At 39.0% G+C, this 22,113-nt stretch overlaps 1 protein-coding gene across 1 annotated transcript in view; it reads left to right on the top strand.

The window, feature by feature from the left end:
- The window catches only part of GRM7 (glutamate metabotropic receptor 7), a 567,524-nt gene that overhangs the window by 146,669 nt on the left and 398,742 nt on the right, over positions 1 to 22,113 (top strand). The window contains exons 2-3 of the mRNA XM_027093810.1: positions 11,612 to 11,753; positions 18,884 to 19,038. Coding sequence (XP_026949611.1) covers positions 11,612 to 11,753; positions 18,884 to 19,038 — 297 coding nt within the window. The remainder of the gene's footprint in view (positions 1 to 11,611; positions 11,754 to 18,883; positions 19,039 to 22,113) is intronic.

Below are 22,113 nucleotides of genomic sequence, written 5' to 3'. Positions count from 1 at the left end.
CTTGGAAAACTCAATGAACTCTTCACTCCTTTGCTGTTAACCGTTCAGTCATCTCCTGGGACGTGGGAAGCGTTTATACAAAGCCACCCGATTTAGTCACCTAGATGAAGACCGTGTTGTGATCCAGCATCTTGCTTTATCTCTTGTGCTTAAGGAAGTGTTATATGTTAATCCCCATAAAATAGATAACCGACGAGGACCTACTGTATAGCACAGGGAACTATACTCAATATTTTGTAATAACCTATAAGGGAAAAGAATCGGAATCCCTTCGCCATACAATTGAAATTAACACAACATTGTAAATCAATTATACTTCAATCAAAACAAGAGAAGTGTCATGTGACGTAAAGCCTTAAACACTACACTCTTCAGTGAGGGAGGGGAAGAAATCCCTCTGAGCGTGTGAAAAATGGTGAGGGTGAGATATTTCTAAAGCCATTAAATGCAGAATTCATTTGTTTCCACTTCTTTGATTTGAGACATACACGCTGATAAATAGCAAGGTTCCTTTAGCAATGATAAATGCTCACATTCTTTAAAAATGGCTTTTATTGATATGTGTACTCTTTCAAGTCTCAAGAGAACAATATTTTGCTGCAGTACTGATCTATCTTAGCAGAGACACTAAGGGGAGGTGGGGAACGAGCTGCAGAAAAAGATGCTGAAAATAGCATCAGAGGTCACAGTTTCAATGACAGCAGGTCATATGAGAGAAGTCTGATTTTGATATCCAGTACTGTAAACTGTTATTCAAATTGATAGTGTTAATCGTATGAAAGGGATGCTTTCTTTATATTTTTTATAAAGTTGAATTCTATGTGTTTAAACATTCCATCAACCGTGCTGAATGAGCCTGAGATCTGAGTACAATTATCCCTTTTCCATTGACAGGATGAAGACTCAATTATTTTTATCCTCTAAGGATATACAAAGAGAGAGATGTTTGTTTTTTGAAGGGGTTGAGTTCAAAATCTCTGGTACTGATTCATTAAATGAAAAGATACTATTATAAAAGAGTTAACAAAAATGTTCACTGTTTAGAAAAGTTTGATGGCCTAGAAGGTCATAGGAGTTTTAAGCATTCCATTTATGCTGGTTTATTGGTTCATTGAGAGAAACGTGATGGAGGAAAGAGTAAGGGTGGGATGTGGGGGGAACCTCATCAGAATCCTCAGAGCTGATGAGGAAACAGCTCTGGACTGAGGGTCAGTTGTTTTCGATTTGTGTCCTGGCATGTGTTGGTGTTGGACAAATCAATTTAACTTCCAAGCTTCTGTCCTCTCATCTATAAAATGAATGAGTACCTCACCTTTCCCCACCTCCTTTAGTACTTGGTGGTGTTCAAATAAGGTTGCCAAAGGAGAAGGGGGAGGGATAAATTAGGAATTTGGGATTAACATAAACACACTACTATATATAAGATAGGTACCCAACAAGTACCTACTGTATAGCACAGGGAACTATACTCAATATTTTGTAATAACCTATAAGGGAAAATAAGCTGAAAAAGAATATATATATATATATATATGTCACTTTGCTGTACACTTGAAACTTAACCCAATATTGTAAATCAACTATACTTCAATAAAAAAAAGAATGGAGGAATTAAAAAGTCTTTGGAACCAATAAAGGGAGTCCTTATGGGGGAAAGGTATTACTTTAGTGAAACCAATGAGGAATGGCATAAATCACTTATTTATTCAGGAAAACTAGTAGTGTGGAGATTATTTTTTAAATTAGTATAGTACTGCAAGAAATGCATACACAGATTACTAGGGAATTCACAAAGGTAAGAGCATATCTTTAGAACCACTGCCTTAGAAATGTAATGAAATATTAAAAAGGTTCCTCCCTCTACATATATATATACACACACATATATATGTATATACATGTATATATATGCCTGCCCTAAACTCCCACTGAAGTTGAATTCTCTGGATGGATTCCCACACAGACATGCTATCCAATTATCCCCTAATTTTCAAGAATGTAAAAATGAGTGGTGATATGTACATGTGTAACTGATTATAGCAGAAACTAGCACCACATTGTAAGTCAACTATACTCCAATAAAAAATTTTTAAAAAAAGATCACACACAAAAAATCTAAAAAAATAACATGAATCCTAAAATCAGCTTGCTCCATTTCACCCCCACACAGCCAAGTGGGAACTTGACTAAATGCAAACAGTGGTTTGGCAAAAGCGGTCATGTTTGAGGTTCATGAGTTGACCTCCTTTTCCCTGTCCGGGGATGCACAGTGGTCCATCCGTACAGAGTCGCCGCTTGGAGACACAGTTGCTTCTGACGGCCGAGGCTGCTCAAGCCACAGGGAAAACCAGTGACTGTAAAACGTCAGGCAATTTCTTAGTTCTTGTTCAGGGAAAGGAACGGCTCGCCTTCCAAAGGCTTCTTGAATCAGGGCATATTGTTGATTAACCCGCTCACGACCTGCCAAGTCACCAGCTGCTGAGAATAACTTGGTGTTTCGTGCTGGGATTTTGGTTGCAGGCAAAACATCTTCAGAGGCCATCACAGTTTTGAAAGAGAATCAAGAGGAAAAGCTGTCTTATTAGTGTGTAGCCCCTTGAGAGTGAATAGGCTGGTTTTCTTTTATGTTCATTTCTTTATCCCTAGCAACTAAAAGAATGCTTGAGACATGCCAGATGCTAAGTGAATTTTCTGTTTAATGAATGAATGCGTGGATGTAAAATGGCAAAGAGGGTAACTCAGGGTGTAACATCACCAGCTGAGAGAGGATGAAATCAGAAATTTAAGAAGAAAAAACGTGTTAATTTCAGAGCCTCGGCTCTGATGCTGAGTTGGCCATCACCTTCCCTTTCCAGACCATTGTCAGCATCTTTAAAATCAGAGGGTGGGACTAAGTGTGCTTTCATTTCTTAGGTTCTCAGATCAAGCCAGCTAGAATACACATGGCTCTGTTCAAGCTTGCTTTCAATGTCTCCCAAAGTAAGATGCAAATTCTTCTCAGGCACAGTGATGCCCCTGAAATTGCTGAACGTATTTAAGTGAGATGTGAAGTCTAACATTTCTTGGCTGAAAGATATGATGGATTAACCTTTCAGTAACCTGTCCAGACAGCACATGAGTTCTACTCTTAGTGAGAGACATAGTGCCTCCTGGCAGGGACAGAGGAGAATGTTTTTCACCCAAGCATATAGTTTCTTATGGTTTTTGTCTCATAAAGTCTCGTGCAATGCAACCCCAGCCCCATTGGTCTAACCGCTGCTTTTTAGTACACGTTGCTATAGGCAGGCTCATCTCTGCAAGCTCCCCAAACGCTCTTTCCAGTCTGGCTCCTGAGCATTTCCTTTGAGAGTTCATCTGCCCTTGCTTCCGGCCTTCCTGCTCTCTATCCTCTTCCCTCTCAATCTGGAAAGGAATATGCATATGTGAAAGATTATGCAGCCAGTTAGGGACTAAGAAAAATCAAAAACCCTGAGCCTGTAATTCTCAGGCTTCCAACAAATGTGCCTCAATCACCAAAATCTTTGCCCACCTCTCCTCTGACCCTGGGTACCTTTTCCCACGTCCACGTGGCTACTTACTCTCTTCCACTTTGTCTCCCTCTCCCGCCGCAGCCATCTTGCCCACAGATACCTGCAGGTGCCAATCGGTTGCTTTTTCCCAGCATCTCCCAACACTGCAGTTGTGATTCCTGGCCTTTTTTCTGCATTGTACATTTTTTCGAAAGTTTACACTGTCAGGAATTTTCTCTCCCTTTTATAATGGGCTGGAAATTCTTTAAAGGCAAGGATAAGTTAGGATTGTGTTCAATTGCAAATAACAGAAAACTGAATGCTAGTAGTCAAATAAAAGCATGGTTTGTTTTCTCACATATCAGGAAGTTCAGAGGTAAGTGGCTGCTGGCACTATTGCTTCTGCTTAACGATGCATAACATCAGGGACTCTAGTTCTTTCTTTCTGGTTTCCTATTTTCAGAGTGTTTTTCTTCATCATTTTCCTTGTGGCTGGATGGTGTCAAGAGGACAGTAAGAGCTCTAGACATAACATCTAAAGGCTGGAGCAAGAGGGATGCCAGCCTCTTTCTTTCCCTCTCTCCTTTCCAAAACGAGCAAGTTTTTCCAGAACTGTCTCCAGCAACCCCTACCGGTTTCATGGATATCATGGTCATTTCTACCTTAAAAAGAGGCTGGGAGATTCGGGAGTAGAACTGCCCCCTCGATCTGTGATAGGCTGTTGCTTGGGACCAGACATCTCTCCACCCTGAGCAAAACCAGGAATCTGTTAGCCAAGAAGGAAGGGAGGGCTGGGCAATCGTATCCGTAACGACTTTTCCAGTTTGACTTCTGTCTTCCCCCCATTAAGTATCCTTCCACTGACCCCCTACACAGATGTGAAACATCCCATCTGAGACTAAACTTCTTCCCTCACGCTTTTGGTGATTCCTCTAACAAGATGTGTTAGGTACGTCTTTATCTGCTTCTATGACGTCTGTCATCCTCTCCCTGTAATTTGTGAGCTATATTTTGAAAGAAAAAAATCCTTCTACTCCGCTGTCATTAAATTTGTGATTTGGGGTGAGTTACTTCGGAGTGCCTCTGTTTCCACCTGTCCAAGTGGGAATGTTAGCAAAGCTGCCTCATGGGGTTATATAACTAATGAATATGATATAAAGCATTTAGGATGGAATCTGACACATACACAGAACTTAGTGAGTGTCAGTCTTTCTCCTGTGATTAATATCATCACTATCAAACCCTCCAGACCTCAGTTGCCCCGTCTGTAATGGAGAATGGAACACAGTCATTTCTAAGACTCTTTATACTGCCCTCATATATTCCTTCAGAAAAAAAAAAAATTCCTAGAGAGCCTTTCACATAGTAGAGTCTCGATAAATATTTGCTAACGTGAATTGGCATATCATCTAACGTGAATTGGCATATCTAACGTGAATTGGCATATCTAAATCATAGACCAGATCATCAGAGAGAGTGTATCATGTGTAAACTCTGACAGAACTGAGCTGCAAACTTTAAATGCTTTCCTAAAAGAATCCATAATCATTTGGGAGAGAAGAGTATTTTTAATGGAAACACTCTGTGGCCTGATTCCTGAAGTTTCTCTTGCCGTTATAGATTGCTCGCTACCACAGACAGACAGACAGAAAACTGACCAGTTCTCAGCTCCAAATTGAAAAGCAGATTGATTTCTGACATGCTGAAATTCTTTCCATCACCTCAGTGGCTTGTATGTCCTCAGGCTGCTGACAGTGGGCTTTTTCAGTCAAAGCTGACGTGTTATGAACGGAGTTGTCCTGTGACATGCGTCGCCTTGCAACACGTATGATGATACCGTCCAACTTTTCCTCCGTGTTTGTGCCCCATAGAAATGCAAGGCCTCGTCGTCAGTTGCGATGCCAGCTGCCGCTGCCGAATTCCAATTAGTCTTCCCACACAAAAGAAATGCACCTCAAAAGTTAGGTTCTTAAGCTCGTGGTGTTGAACCAATATTTTCTCAAATGTAGGTTGCTCAGGTGCTGAGGTGACTAAATAACATCAGATATGTAACAGCGTGCGAGCTGAATCCACTCTGAGGGCCTAAGCTAGAACACGAACCATAGAAAGCTCGCATTCAACAGGGCAGTAGCTTGAGATGAAAAAATTGGTTACACGTTCGAAGAGCTGAGTGTAGTGTGCTGAGTTATCACCATGATTGAGAAATAAGCTAACTGACATCTGAACACCAGGTGTGTGTGTGCAGGTGTGTGGACCACTTCATTCCTTGCTGGCAGACACACAAGACCTGGATTATTGTCTCACAATGGCCCATTTCTGGCATGACATGCTTGGTCTGAATTGAATGCCTGGTCAAAGTCACCTGTGTGCAGTATACGTACACGTATCTACCTGCCACATTCTCCTTTGGGTCTGAGGCAAATGAAATGACTGTCTTTCCAGCAGGTACCTCTCAAGCCTTCCAGGAGAAAAAGACCAAAACGGCACGTTTCTCTCTCATCCTTTGTTTTTCAGTCTTCTTTCCTTTTTACCTTTTAGCTTTATGAACGTGACCGTCCTCGTTACCCTGTTGACAGCTAGTTTCTTTCTTCCGTTGAGTTGTTCGATTTTGCTCACCTGCGGGCAGTTCTGAGACACGGTGAGCATCTCGATTCTGCAGTCACAAAACTCCACACATCGGTTCCCCCAGCACGCGCTGGCTGAGCCCGAAACCCACAAGCGCAGGCTGCCCCTCCACTAATCGTGTCGCCAAATGGAGTTCGCTCTCATTTGCTTAACCACTCAGTTGTAATTGAATCCTGATGAGAAGCTGGGTTTCCATCCAGAATTATTCCCCTTCTCCTGCCGAGAAGGTGGTAAAGTGGCCATTTCTTCCCCACAGCAGCCCTAGAACAGTTTACAGATGGTTTCATCCCTTTATCCTCCCTGATGTTTTCCAGCCTTGGAGCGATTACGGCCTTGAGACTGTAGGCGCCATTACCAAGGGATATTTCTCCTGTTGCTCTCTCTCTGCATCACTGGAAACCTTATAACAAAGCATAATGATGCATCCCTTCCTTCTTTCTCCCTGTCTCACCATCCTAAGAGTGCCCTAAAAATGTTTGGCTGGAATATCCATGCCGAAGTTCTACTTTTACCTAAATTGGCTACAACCAATTTGGAGATAGCCAAGTGAATATTTCTCGAAATCTGATCTCCTGGCCACCTGCAGCAGTATCACCTAGAGCAGTGCTCTCAAAAGATGGTCCCCTGACCTACATCAGCATCACCTGGAAATTTGTTAGAAATGCAGATTCCTAGGCCTCACCCAAACCTACTGAATGAGAATTTCTGGAGGGGCGGACCAGAAATACGTGTTTTGAAACAACTCCTCCAGGTGAATGAATGCATGAGAACCACTGAGTTAAAGCTCTTGTTAAAAATTCAGATTCCTGGGCCTGCTCCACTACTTACTAAATAAGAATTCGTTACAGATAAGACCCAGAAAGGTAGGTAGGTATAGGTAGATTAGATAGATAGGTAGATGTGTGTGTGTGTGTGTGTTTGTGTGTGTGTATTCAAATTTTCTCTTGAAATAATTTTAGATTACAGAAGAGTTACAAAGATAGAATTCCTATATACCCATCTTCGATTTTCCCCAAATGTTAATACTTTAAATAACTAGTGTATATTTATCAAAATTGAGAAATTAACAATGTAAAAATACTCTTAACTACAGACTTTATTCACATTTCACCAGTTTTTACATGAATGTCTTTTTGCTGTCCAAGGATCCAATCCAGTTTTCAGTTTCTCAGTCTTTTATTTCATGATCTTGACAATTTTGAAAAGTACAAGTCAGGTATTTTGTAGAATGTCCCTTAATTTGAATTTTTTTCTGACATTTTCTCATGAGCAGATGAAGATTAAGGTTATGGGTTTGGGGCAGAGTAAAATACAAATGGGGGTCACCCTTATCATCACATCATATCAGGGGGCACATTAAATCAACGTGACTTAGCACTAGTGATGTTAACTTAGTGGTCCAGTTAGAGTCTGCTGAGTTTATCCACTGTTCAGTTACTCTTTTTCCTTTTCCATATTCTTAAGCTAGGCACCAAGTCCAGACAACGCTTAAGGGCAAAACAATTCATCTCTACCTCTTCAAAGGAAGGATATCAAAGAAGTTGTAGGCATATGTTTAAACCACCAGAATAATTAGTAAATATTTGGGGTGAGATTCTTTTAAGTTATATAAATGTTCAGTGTCTCTTTATAATTTCCCACATGAATTTTAGCATTCCTCAGTGGGCCTTGCCTGCAGCAGTTTTTCCTCTAATGTTCTAATGGTAATATTCCATGTCACTCATTCCTTCAAAATTTATTAGTTGGGATTGTTCTGTGAGTAGGATTCAGTCCATCTTTCCTATTTGTTGATTATTTTGGTCACTTATTTGTTAATAGTATGGATTCCTGAGTATGTATTGTGTGTATTCTTGGATAGTCATTCAGTACCATCATTATTTATTTTGTTGCTAATATTATTCTAGCTTTGTTCATTGCGAGCTCTTTTAGGTTGGCTCCTACGTCCTTCTGACATCCCCCCTTCCATTTTTTTTTTTTCTTTTGTGGACTTCTTGCTTCCTGACATGACAAGTTGATCCAGACTTGTCTTGCATGTGCTTTGCCCCAACTTCAGAATCACCCATTTCTCCAAAGAGACCTGGTTCTTTTTGTTGGAAGATGGTATTTCAAAACCAGTCTGGTCACTAGATGTTGCATTGGAGTGTCACTACTTCTAGACTCTCTCAATGGATAGTGGTAGGGTACCTATGTATGTATGTATGCTAGCCCACATATGCATGTACGTATGTATGAGATAACCCACGCATGCAAGCGTCTCACTCTAAGCCGTGAGTTTATGCTATGTCTGACTCCGCCTCACGCCGCTTGTTCCATTCTAGCCACATTCTCTTGTTTGCGTTTAAATTCTTTACCTAACTCTGAGAAACCTGGTTCCCATTACATACAATTTCTTTCTTGTTTTGTTTGACTCCAGTATGGGTAGCAGTTCCAGCACTGCTAACTTGTATCCCTGTGGAAAATTTACAAATGAGAGTACCATTTTATGTGCTGTTCTTCTTGTCTTTATCCTTAGAGTTTCCAGTCATACACTATTTTTAAAAGTTACTTAGGACAGCTCCTCTCCTATTCATCCCCTTCAGTGAAATTCTCCGATACATTTATAATGCAGTTCATTTGTCACAGTCTGCATTCCATTTCAGGATCCCCTAACTTCTTGGTTGATTTTGCATACAGTAGAGTCCAGTTGTCGTGACGCGTTGTTCTTAGGGTTTGGGCAAGTGCCTGGAGTCATGTTTCTACATCACAGTACCATACAGAACATTTCCACTGCCCCCAAGTGCCCTTGTGCAGTCCCTTTGTAGTCAACCCCTCCTCTCTCTCCCATAACCACTGGCATCCACTGATCTACTTTCCATCCCTATGGTTTTGCTTTTTCCTAGAATGTCATATGAATGAATTATATGATATGTAGTATTTTTGGTTTAACTTTTTCACTTAGCAAAATGCATTTAAGATTCATTCACGTTCTTCCAAGAATCAATAGTTCCCTTTTGTTGCTGAGTAGTATCCTATTGCCTGGGTAGACCACGGTTAGTTTATCCATTCACCTGTTGACACATGTCTTAGTTGTTTCCAGTTTTAGTGTTTATGAATGAAGTTTCTATAAACATTTACGAGCACACTTGTGTGAACATAACTTTTCAATTCACTTGGATAAACAGCTAGGATTGGAACTACTGCTTGATGTGTTAACTCTATATTTAACATTTTGGAAATGCCAAACTATTTTCCAAGCTGGTTGTACCATTGTGCATTTCCACCAGCAATGAATGAGATCCTATTGCTCTGCACCTTCTCTAGTATTTGGTATTGTTCGTATTTTTTAAAAGCTATTTTAATAGGTATTTGGTTTTTATTTATTTATCATTGTGGCTTTTTCTGCTTTTTGGGGGGAGGAGTTGTTTAGCTCTTCTTTCTTTTTTTTTTTTGGTGGTACGCAGGTCTCTCACTGCTGTGGCCTCTCCCGTTGCGGGGCACAGGCTCCAGACGCGCAGGCTCAGCGGCCATGGCTCACGGGCCCAGCCGCTCCGCGGCATGTGGGATCTTCCCAGACCGGGGCACGAACCCGCGTCCCCTGCATCGGCAGGCGGACTCTCAACTACTGCGCCACCAGGGAAACCCCTCTCTTATTTCTTAAAGTAGTTTAGATTGCTGATTTTGGATGTTTCTTCTTTCCGAACATAAGCATTTAATGATATCTATTTCTGTATAAACATCAGTTTAGCTGTAATCTATATATTTTGAGATGTTGCCGTTTCATTTTCATTTAGTTAGAAATACTTTTAAATTTCCCTTGACACCTCCTCTTTGACACGTGGGTGGATGTGTGTTGTTTAATTTCCAAGTGTTCGGAGATTTTCCTCTTTTCTTTCTGTTATTGATTTTCAGTTTGATTCCGTTATTGTCTGAGAGCATAATGTTCTTTTGAATTTAAGGGGTTTTTTTCTCTTTTATGACCCAGAAGATGGTCTAGCTTAATGAATGTTCCATTTCCCACTTGAAAAGAATGTCTACTCTTCTGTTGTCCTGGGGATCGCTCTGTAAATGTCAGTTAGGTCAAGTTGGTTGATAGTGTCGCTGGACTTCTATACTTTATAGAAGGACCACCAGTGATTTCAAGGTTGAGAGCCACTTAGAGAGAGCTGACACTGATTGGGATTAAGATGTAATGGAGGGGGCTTCCCTGGTGGCGCAGTGGTTGAGAGTCCGCCTGCCGAGGCAGGGGACACGGGTTTGTGCCCCGGTCCGGGAGGATCCCACATGCCGTGGAGTGGCTGGGCCCGTGAGCCATGGCCGCTGAGCCTGCGCGTCTGGAGCCTGTGCTCCGCAGCGGGAGAGGCCACAACAGTGAGAGGCCCGCGTACCACAAAAACTAACCAAACAAACAGACAAACAAAAAAAGATGTAATGGAGGTTCACTTTTGGATTAGAGTTTATACTTTTCTATGCTTATGGAAGCCTAGTAGCTTCCACCCAGTTATCGATGCTCTGGGTATAAGCTTGTTAATTATGCGTATCTCCACGTTACAGAAAGAACAAGGTTTTCCTCTTGTCTCTGCCCCTAGGTCTTCTGCCCATTGGATGACCTTTGGGACCTTTCCTACAAATAATCCTCTACCTCTTTTGTCTATGCAAGCCTTTCTTAAGTTGTGTTTCATAAAACAAACAAACAAACAAAAACCACTAGATCCAGGAGCTGCTACTAAGCAGGTGTTGAGTAGTGGAGAGGGTATCAGTTGCTTGCTAAACTGCTGCATGTTCCCCTGTCTTGATATTCATAAGCCAGTTAATACCATAATGGTCCTGAGAAGTCTGGAGTAAACACATTTATTTTTCTGTTTAATCCCCTTTTCTATTAACATGAAATGGGCAATGCTAACTACCTTGTAAGGATTTTTAAGATCAGATAACATACATAGAACACACATTTGTAGGTTGGGCACATAGTATGTGGTCAATAAAAATTTATTACTCTGATTTATAATAGTTGATCTTGTTCTTGTTGGTTTATTTTTAGATTTACTCCATTGGCTGTGAGCTTGAAAAGTTGGAACGGGTATAAAGGGGAAAAAATTATGAGAATGCAAACACCAGAAAAGCAATAGAAATTGACATGAGTTTTACCTGTTCAAGTACTTTTATATTGTAGTTGACTGTGGTTTTCTTGTAGTGTCTTACATTCATTTTAAAGCCCTCCCATCCAGTTTGTCTACCTAAACCTACCTCTCCGGAATGAGTATCACTGGTACTCCTGTGCATACAAGTGCATTACTAAGAAAATGAGGCTGTGCCTTACCATGGAAGGTGCACCAAGTATGAACTCAGCATAATATCCTAAGCCTTCCTCATTCAGCAAATCACCAAGGACGTGCTATGCACTCAGAATTTGCAAGTTCCTCCTCCCCGTCTACTTTCCCTGGTTTGTTTGGTATCTCTGCGAGAACTTTATTGATACTCTGCTTTCTTTTCTTACACAGGTGGGCTCTGCATTGCTCAGTCCGTGAGAATCCCCCAAGAACGCAAAGACAGGACCATTGACTTCGATAAAATTATCAAACAGCTCCTGGACACACCTAACTCCAGGGCTGTCGTGATTTTTGCCAACGATGAGGATATCAAGTAAGGCTGACTGGGGAAATTCGTTAATATGCATGTTGCAATTTAGGAGACAGAAAGATCAGGATCCTGGCAGACAAAGGGGAAAAGATAGCACAGAATCAAATCGATAATTACATGGTGGCAAAGTCTGTTCGCGCTTTCTACCCCACAGAAGTAATTAGAGTGAACCGTGGAAGCAGCGGCATGTTTCTGTCGTATATTTCCCCCCATTAGCTAAAAAATTGTATTCAATTACTTGTAAAAAGAGAAAACCCCTGGACTTTCTGAAGGTTCTTTTATTAAATAATATATCCACGTGTAACAGACTTTTATCTAGAGTGGTTCTTCTTTATGTAAAAGTGCCTTATATTTCTGGCCGTATTACTCCTGCTTTGGACTTCGTGTGTTCAAAACCAAGCTTGTCATATCTCTACATTCTCCAATCCACTTGTTGTCTTTTTCTTTACCTTGATCCTCCTTGGTGTCAACAATCTGATTGTTAATTTTGACTTTCCTTTTTAGCTCATTCCTTGGCCAAGCCATGACGGGCTAACCTTTGAAATGTTTCTAGAACACAAATAGGCCCTGTTTCCATTTCTGACCACTGCCACCTCGGTTGGTCCACAATCCTTATCATTTTTAGAACAAACAGTAATTACACCTGATTTAAAATATCAAAAAATGTTTAAAAATCTAGATTAAAAAAAAAAGATGCATTCATCCTGTCCCGTAGCTAACAGCTTCTCCTTTCCAGACGCTGTAGCTAATAACCAGTGTGTTGTATATTTTTCTAGGGACAGTGTGTATATTTTTACACAAATGGTAGAACACTATTGATCTCCCGCCTGCTCGCCTTCACTCACTCTTTTTTCGTGGAACTCTCTGGATGTCAGTACCTATAGATCTATTCAGTCTTTTCAATAGCCATGCAGAATTGCATTTTATATATTTCCTGTCATTTATCTAACTGCTCCCTTCCTGATTGACATTTAAGTTTGATTACAGACTTTTGCAATTACAAATTGTGTTGCGATAAACTTTCTCTTCCACAAATCTGTGTGTGCAAATATGAAATGTTAATATACACATACTTTACAATGTGTGATATATAATATTAACATACTGCAAATATATAATAATTACAAGTGTATTACTTTATATATTTGTAAGTATTTAAAACAGAAATTCCTGGAAAATAAGTTTCCAGGACAAAGATGCGTTCCTTCTTAAATGTGAATATTGTTTTCCAAGGAGATGTTGCCAGTTTACACCTCTGCTGATGGGAAAGCTGTGTGGATTTTTTTAATCTCAGTTTGTCTCACAGTTCAAAATAATATGTCACTTAATTTGAAGGTGAATATATTTTATTAAGGGTAAAGTTGAAGGTTCCAGGCCATTGTTACCCCCACGTGGAGTATTGCATCTCCATCACTGCCAGCCTGCCGGTCCTGTGTGGTCCCCCTCCATGTGTATCCTCCATCTGCTTCTGAATCCACCCATCACTTAATTGGAGTCTGTATTCTCCACTAGTTTGTACACATCATTAAAATGGAAGCGATGCCCCTTTTGACTTCCTTTCATAACCTTAACCCCATCACAGTTTTGAGCTCTGACATGGGTGGCAGGACGAGTAAATGAGAAGAGTATTAAACCTCAAGTCAGGATACCCGAGGATGGATTTTTTTTTTTTTTTTGCTACTTAAATGACCACTGTCTCACCTTGGGCAAGCCTCGCCCCACACCCTACTTCCCTAACTCTTTGAGGCCTCAGTTTTCCCATCAGTAAAATGAAAATCCTTTTGAGCTCTTTCTGTGATGATCTGGACTTGTGCTTTTCTAGCTTTATTTCATCCCATGCTCCCTCGTGCTTTGTGTACTGCAGGCAAGGGGCCATTTGTGTTTCCTCCTCCCTGGGTCTTTGTACATTCTCTTCCAGCTGCCTGGAGTGCTTTGCTTCCCCACTTCATCATTTTAGTGCTGTCGATAGTGTTGCTTTTGAGGGAAGATTTCTCTGAGCAATGTAGCTTTGATAAGTTTCTCATAACAACTCAGTTTCATAGTTTATGTCACTGATGTAATTTTACATCCTTTGATCGTTTAAATAGTGTCTGTATTCTCCACTAGTCTGTAGCCATCATTAAGACAGAGATGATGCCCCTTTTGAGTCCCTTTCATATCCTTAGCCCTTATCACAGTGTTCAGTACATGGCAGATCCTCAGTGAATGTCATCAAATGAGAATGAATCAAATGCCTAGTCTGTTTAATAATTTAAGTAAAGGCCTCTCTCTCTGAACTTCACGATGCTTTAAAACGTGGTCCTATTTTTGCATGTAGACCCTGCCTTCACTCACTCAGTTCTCCACCTACAATGCATGACTGTTCCTCCAGTGTGTCCTAATCACTCCTCCATCAGGGCTTTGACTCGTGGTGTTTCTCCTCTACTTCTCTACCTGTTGAGATTGTGTCTGTTCTTCGAGGTTTATTTCCAACTTGCCTTTCTCCATGAAACTGTTTCTGATCACCCCTTAGACGTATCATTTCTCTCCTTACAAAATGCTGATTCTCTCGCTCTTGGGGCATTTTCTTCAACACGTTGTGATTTAGTTATTTAAGGCACTTTGTTGTTATAATATTACTCTTTCTTTTCTTTTGCTCCAGATCTTGTCAACTCATACTTTTCTTAATCATCTCATAAATTTTTTTCATACATATTTTGCACATTCTAAAATATGTAATACATTGATAAGGTGTGGCCCCCTGTTTATATTTATGTACATGGCACATAAAAGATTTATTTACTAATAGCTCTGGTGATTAATTGGTTGTAATATCCTTGACTTGCAGGTAGTGTGAGGTTTTAGTTTGCGATGTAAAAAGGTATAAAATCTGCTCAACAGCTATGCTCATTATTGTTTGCATGGGAGTTTGTGGTTGAATACCATTGTGTAGTGTGACTCATAGAAGTGACAGCAGTAATAGTTTTTGAGCACAGTAATAAAAGTCAAGTGCATATATAAGTTCCTTCCAAAACGTGAACTTAAGCCCACTGTTAACCCACAATGTTATGTTATTTCTTTTTTGAGAAGATCTGCACTGTAGATGGGGAATTTTGAGATTTCTTAGAACATTAATTTCAAATACTTTGTCAGAGAATAGCAGTGAGAAGACCTTAATATCTAGATTTTGAAGCTAAGTGCTTAATCAGTCATGGGTACTGATAATTTGAATGTTAGACAAGAGTGTATTGTTTTCCTGAAACACTTTTTTTTCTGATTATAAAAGTAATACAGGGCTATTGTAACCCACTGGAAAATAATGGAAACATTTTTGCCATTGCATTTTAGTTAAAGGAATCCTTACGTTTACTCTGCCCCCTGCTTATCTAGAAGAATTAAAGGTTAGAATAATCACAAATCAGGATCGCAAGTAATCCCCTATAAAACTTGCTATCCCAACACTCAGAGATAACCACTAATAAAATTCTGGTTTAACATTTGCAATTATTTTATTCTAAATGTAAGTAAGTTTTCCCCAACAGAATCAGGATCGCATAGAATTTGATATTCTACTTTTTGCAGTTCACATCTCATACCATAATATGTTTAAATGGTTCAATCTTATTTCTCTTAATAAATTAACCCACACTTTTATGTAAACATATTAAAGTGAATATTTACTTTTTGTATTTATATCAGTTTTGTCTTTCTTACCTTGTTATAGTTGGCTTCTCCCCATCCTTTTCATGCTCTTCAAACCTCATCAGCACTTTCTCAATGAACTGTTATTAGCAACAAATTGTGTATTATCCTTATTTTTCTGTGCTGTCATACAACTCTATACTTTTAAGTACGCATATATTCATATATGTGGGGCCAGCCTTCATTATGTAAGAACTGAATAATCTTTTTCAGTTTTTTTAATTTGACTTTTTTTTTCTTAACAATACCATGCAGAAATCAAACTATGTATAATTTTAATTGGTCTCTAATCCATCCTTTGGATGCACTATCATTTCTTTAACCAGTCCCTCATTGCTCTGCATTTAGGTTACCTCCAGTAATGAACATACGATTTTCACAGCATCAGTAATCATATCCTTTGGATAGATTAGTATCAATAGAAATGGTATCTCTATGGATAAAGTATAAACGATTGTGTTTTATTTTTGTGAAAATAATAAAGGCACATAATTTTTTAAAAAAACAAAATATGACTAAAACATTTTTGATGCAAAACATTGGTCTCCTGTCCCATCCCACCATACTCTCTGGTTTTGTTCTCCTTGAGCAATTATTATATTTCTTTAAGCGAATTCTACTGCTTTTACCTGCCTAATGTGCTTATACTGCAATTTTGGAACTATTACTTTAAAAGATTATCTATCAATTCCTCTTATGTGAGGAAGAGGCTCACATAAGGCTCACATAATAAATTGGCTCATTTACACCTCCTTTATCTTCCCAACAGTGTTCTATCAGATTTTCATTTAGTAAAACTCAGAGTTGACATTATTATGATTGTATAAATATTATATACTACAGCATCAAGTATTTTTTCTGTGATATGATTTTGGGGGAAAAACTTTTTGTTTTTCCTGGAGTTAATATGACAGTTTTTTTACTTGCATAGTTATCTTTAATATTTTATTATTAATGTCCTAGGTCTATCACTTTTCCCATATGTTCATATATATAAAATAATCTGCGAGTTCCATTACTTTTTTGGACACTTCCCTCCTGAAAGCTCTATCTTTCTGTTTTAAACTAGACTGGTCTCTATTATTTTAAGATTTTCTTTTTCTTTCTCTCTCTCTTTCTTTCATTTTTATTCATCATTTATTTTCTTTTTTTGCTGAAGTGTACCCTCCAATGATTTTCTAGTAAAGGAAAAATTAAAGAAAAACTTTTCTGTGTGTTTCATGCCTCAAAATATTCTCATCCTGCCTCCACACTTAATTACTAGTTGGAAATGTAAGGTGTGGTCTCATATTTATTTTTAAACACATCATACCTGGCACGTAAATGATTTATAGCAAGTATCTATGGTGACTAATGAATTACAAAACTTGAAACTTGCAAGGCATTTGAGATTCTAAGTTTGCATAGGAAAATCTTTAAGATCCCTTGGATATCTGTCTATCTATCTGTCTTTCCGTCTATCTGTCTGTCTTTCTACCTTTATAGATGCCAGTTCTATTTGTATAGAGATTCTGTGTGTGTTAAATATTAGAATTCTAGATTATGAATGTTTTTTCTCAAAATTCGGAAGGCATTACTTCATCATCTGTCATCCTTTTTTTTTTTTCCCCTTCTCTTGAGAGGTTGGTAATATTCTGCTTCTTATTACTCTCCAGAGGTCCCAGTTTTCTCTTGAAAGCTTTATTCTCACTTTTTCCAGAATTCTTAATTCTGTGACATGCTTTATTTCCCCCCATTAAATTGCTGGATGAGTCTCTTTTAATTTGGAAATTCATACTTTCAATTCCTTGCAGGTTTTTTTTCATTAAAAAGATATTTAAAACTTTAATTTCTCTTTACATTTGTTCTGGAAATGCTGTTAGTTGGATGTAAGTCTTCCTGGGTTTATTCTTTAAGACACTTATCTTTTCTTGTGTATGTTATACCTTTTTGTTGTCGTTTTGCTTTCTGAAAATGTTTCTTCACTTTCTTCTTTATCTCTTCTAACTTAATTTTAGTTTCATATTTTTAATAACTAAGGGTTATTTCTTATTGTTGTTTCTATCTCATTCTTGGTAATAGAGATGATAATTCTCATTTAACTGCACTTGCTTCTTTTTGTTTCTTTTTTGTTTGTTTTTTTGGTATATTTTCTCTGCCTCACTCCACACCAATTTCCTTTCCCTTGTTAGTTTATTTGGTTTCTATTTTACCTTGGGAATTTTCCACAATGATGCGTCATTTCCGGCAGTTTCCATTTGAGTAAGACACAGAGAGTTCTGTGTACATGGGCAGAATTTGTCAACTGACAGGGCTCTGGGTGGACTGGTCAGGCATCCCAGTGGCCATTCCATGAGAGAATAACTCTGTGTCAGTATCTAGAATCTTTTTCCTGGGGTGGTTCAGATTTTTCCAGAGAAGCTGTTTTCTGCCTGGGAAAACACACCTTTGGTTTCTAGAATTCTGTAAGCCAGGTGAAGATTTCCTAGAGGGTCTTACCATTTCATTTCTTAATGGTAATTTAACTTCTTCCCTCACTCCGACCACCGTCATGTTTAACTCACCACCTCACATCGACCACCTTCTACTGTTAGGGTGTTCACAGTATCAGAACCTATTCCTTAGGATTTTATTGGAAAATTACCATTCCATATGCTGCCCAGATGAAAGAGAAGGAGACCTTTGGTTTTTGCAATTTCATATACAGTTTTTCAACCAGTCATATTGTATTGAACCATGTACATCTGTGGTACCTGGTATCGGCAAGTCCTGAGAGGCAAACCAACCACCACTGCTGTTATTACCCACCAAAGTAGTTTCTGTTGCACAAATGTAGTTACCTCTTATCCATCCCCTGTTCTTCCAAAAATATTATTGTATTAATTTCATGAAGAATGAGTTTCCCTTTTTTTATTTGCCCTTATTGCCCTTGTTATTTGTATACTATTTTCATTTATAAACATGAGCTGTACATGTTTCAAGCTTAATGTGAATTTCTGTTCATTTTTATAAATAATTCAAGATGCTTCATTTAGACTGATACATTGCTTTCCAGAAAAGATACGTACTACCAGCAGCGAATGGGAGTGCTCACGTCTCCAGCCTCATGCCAAAACTCACAACACAGAATAAAACCAAACGAACGTTTTGGCCAAAGTTAAATATTGTGTTCTAATTCACATTTTCTGCCTTTTTAATGTATGTGAATAACCAGCTTACTGGTTATTTATATTACTCCTTTTATCTTTTGATTTTTAATACTCTGCCTATTTACCTCAAGCTACTTTGATTACTTGTCTTATTGGTTTACAAAAACTCTTTATATATTAAGGATGTAAATCCTTTTTCTTACTATTGATCACTTACTTTTGGAGAAATATTAACTTGCTTTTCTTCTGCTTGATTCCTAATATGTATGTGTTCAATAGCTGCTCTTTATCATTAAGATATATTTTTAATGTTCCTCTCCACAGGCAGATCCTTGCAGCAGCCAAAAGAGCTGACCAAGTAGGCCATTTCCTTTGGGTGGGATCAGACAGCTGGGGATCCAAAATAAACCCACTGCACCAGCATGAAGATATTGCAGAAGGAGCCATCACCATTCAGCCCAAGCGAGCAACTGTGGAAGGTATGAGTTTTCTCAGTAGCATGACACTATAAGAGAATGGTTGGTGCTGTGTAGGGTGGCTAAACTTGTGTCTCTTTGTGGGTTGGGTTTTTTACATAATTTATGCAGGATAGTTTCAAACTTGCAGCCATGAAATACAAATGAGACCCTATATCTGGTCTATTCTTTTAGTTGATAGTCTTCTTTTGAAAAGATCATGTTATTTTCATAATAATATCCCAATTAGCATATATCCTTTGTTTTATTGTGCTGCAAGAGCTTTCTGAGAGATCATTACCCTTAATAAGAAGTGAAATAATAACACAATAAAAGTGTATATAAGCGAGCTGCATTTTCTAAGAGTATTTTCCCTTTGTAATTTCTCCATTATTTCCGTAGCAGGATAACTATAGGGATTCTTTTTTTTTTTTTTTTTAACATCTTTATTGGAGTATAATTGTTTTACAATGGTGTGTTAGTTTTTGCTTTATAACAAACTGAATCAGTTATACATATACATATGTTCCCATATCTCTTCCCTCTTGCATCTCCCTCGCTCCTACCCTCCCTATCCCACCCCTCCAGGCAGTCACAAAGCAACGAGCTGATCTCCCTGTGCGATGCGGCTACTTCCCACTAGCTATCTACCTTACGTTTGGTAGTGTATATATGTCCATGCCACTCTCTCACTTTGTCACAGCTTACCCTTCCCCCTCCCCATATCCTCAAGTCCATTCTCTAGTAGGTCTGCGTCTTTATTCCTGTCTTACCCCTAGGTTCTTCATGACATTTTTTTTTCTTAAATTCCAGATATATGTGTTAGCATATGGTATTTGTTTTTCTCTTTCTGACTTACTTCACTGTGTGACAGACTCTAGGTCCATCCACCTCACTACAAATAACTCAATTTCGTTTCTTGTTATGGCTGAGTAATATTCCATTGTATATATGTGCCGCATCTTCTTTATCCATTCATCCGATGATGGACACTTAGGTTGTTTCCATTTCCGGGCTATTGTAAATAGAGCTGCAATGAACATTTTGGTACATGACTCTTTTTGAATTATGGTTTTCTCAGGATATATGCCCAGTAGTGGGATTGCTGGGTCGTACGGTAGTTCTATTTGTAGTTTTTTAAGGAACCTCCATACTGTTCTCCATAGTGGCTGTACCAATTCACATTCCAACCAGCAGTGCATGAGTGTTCCCTTTTCTCCACACCCTCTCCAGCAACTATAGGGATTCTTTTCCCCCATTACCTCTTGAGGTCTCTTCTGACCCCCAAGATCATACACTGTATGGTCCAGCTCAGGCACCAACATCACCTTGCCTTCCTGGGGCTCTTTTGTTCTTGCTTTCTTTTTCTCTTTCTCTTACCTTCTGAAATTGCTGTCCCTTTTCTTTTCCTTTGCCTTCCTTGCTGCTGCAAAGATTCTTTGAGAGGTAGAAGGAGGAGAGGGCGTTTATTGGCATCTTTCTGATCTAACAAAAGTTGCTGATTACAATTTATGTTCTCCTTTAATTTGAATAGTTATTGCTAAAAGAAGACACTGTAAAGAAAAACAACTCCTCCGCTGGTATCCTGCTTTGTCTTCCTTTTCGGATGGGCAAGGTCTCCAAAGATTGCATAAAACAAGCTTTGCACGTTAAAAAGAACCCCATCCTCTCACTCACAAAGAATCAAATATTTGCCTTTCTTTCTATTCTGTCTCTACTCCAATCTAAGTAATTATTCTCCCCAGAATGCTGCATGTTCTCTGTGGGCCTTTTTAAAAAAGCCAGGTTGTGATTCTGTCACTGTTTCCTTTCTATGTTATCTCAGGGAGATAAAGATCCCATGAGTCACCCATGTGTTCATTGAGAGGCTTTGAATTAATTTCATTCCCAAATATATGTCCGGAGAAGATTGCCTATCTTCCTACCCAACCCAATACATCTGCAGATGAGCTACAAGAATAAAAGCTATTTTAACTCTTTCCACTCCTTTTCACTAAAAACTTAACTATCTACTGTGTGCTTTGCTCTGTGCTGAGTTGGAAAAATAAGAAGAGGACAAAAATCCCATCCTCAAAGCATACGGAGCTCAGTAAATGTATCAGAAAATAGTTGATGACTATGTAACATGAGAAACACTGCAGGCACAGTGCGGAATACATGGATAGATGGTGTGGGGTAAGATAAAATGCAAGCTTGTCTAGGGTGGTGATGCTGTGGTTGCGGAAAGATGCCTGAGAGGAGGTAAAACAGGAAGTGATGCACTAAAGCTCATCACATAATGCGAAGAAACTCCTCTACTCCAAACCCAGGAGGTGGGAGCAGAGGAGTGAAGGAGCAGGGCATATTGGGATAACTTTAAATAATTCATTCTGCAGCCCAGTCCTTCATTGTAGCCATCCTTAAATCCTTCCAGTTCTTTTTTTCTTTACATTTTGTTTTTAACATCTTTATTGGAGTATAATTGATTTGCAATGGTGTGTTAGTTTCTGCTTTATAACAAAGTGAATCACCTATACATATACATATATCCCCATATCCCCTCCGTGTTACGTCTCCCTCCCACCCTCCCTATCCCACCCCTCTATGTGGTCACAAAACACCGAGGTGATCTCCCTGTGTGATGCAGCTGCTTCCCACTAGCTATCTGTTTTACATTTGGTAGTGTATATATGTCCATGCCACTCTCTCACTTCGTCCCAGCTTACCCTTCCCCCTCCCTGTGTCCTCAAGTCCGTTCTCTCTGTCTGCATCTTTATTCCTGTCCTGCCCCCATATTCTTCAGAACCTTTTTTTTTTTTTTACATTCCATATATATGTGTTAGCATATGGTATTTCTTTTACTCTTTGTGACTTACTTCACTCTGTATGACAGAGTCCATCCACCTCACTACAAATAACTCAATTTTGTTTCTTTTATGGCTGAGTAATATTCCATTGTATATAAGCGCCACATCTTCTTTATCCATTCATCTGTCGATGGACACTTAGGTTGCTTCCATGTCCTGGCTATTGTAAATAGAGCTGCAATGAACATTGGGGTACATGTCTCTTTTTGAATTATGGTATTCTCAGGGTATACGCCCAGTAGTGGGATTGCTG

Source organism: Aethalodelphis obliquidens, unplaced genomic scaffold (assembly GCF_003676395.1).
Source record: "Aethalodelphis obliquidens isolate GAN/ISIS:26980383/991018 unplaced genomic scaffold, ASM367639v1 scaffold86, whole genome shotgun sequence".
In the NCBI taxonomy this organism is placed as follows: domain Eukaryota; kingdom Metazoa; phylum Chordata; class Mammalia; order Artiodactyla; family Delphinidae; genus Aethalodelphis; species Aethalodelphis obliquidens.
This window is presented reverse-complemented; position numbering and strand designations above follow the sequence as displayed.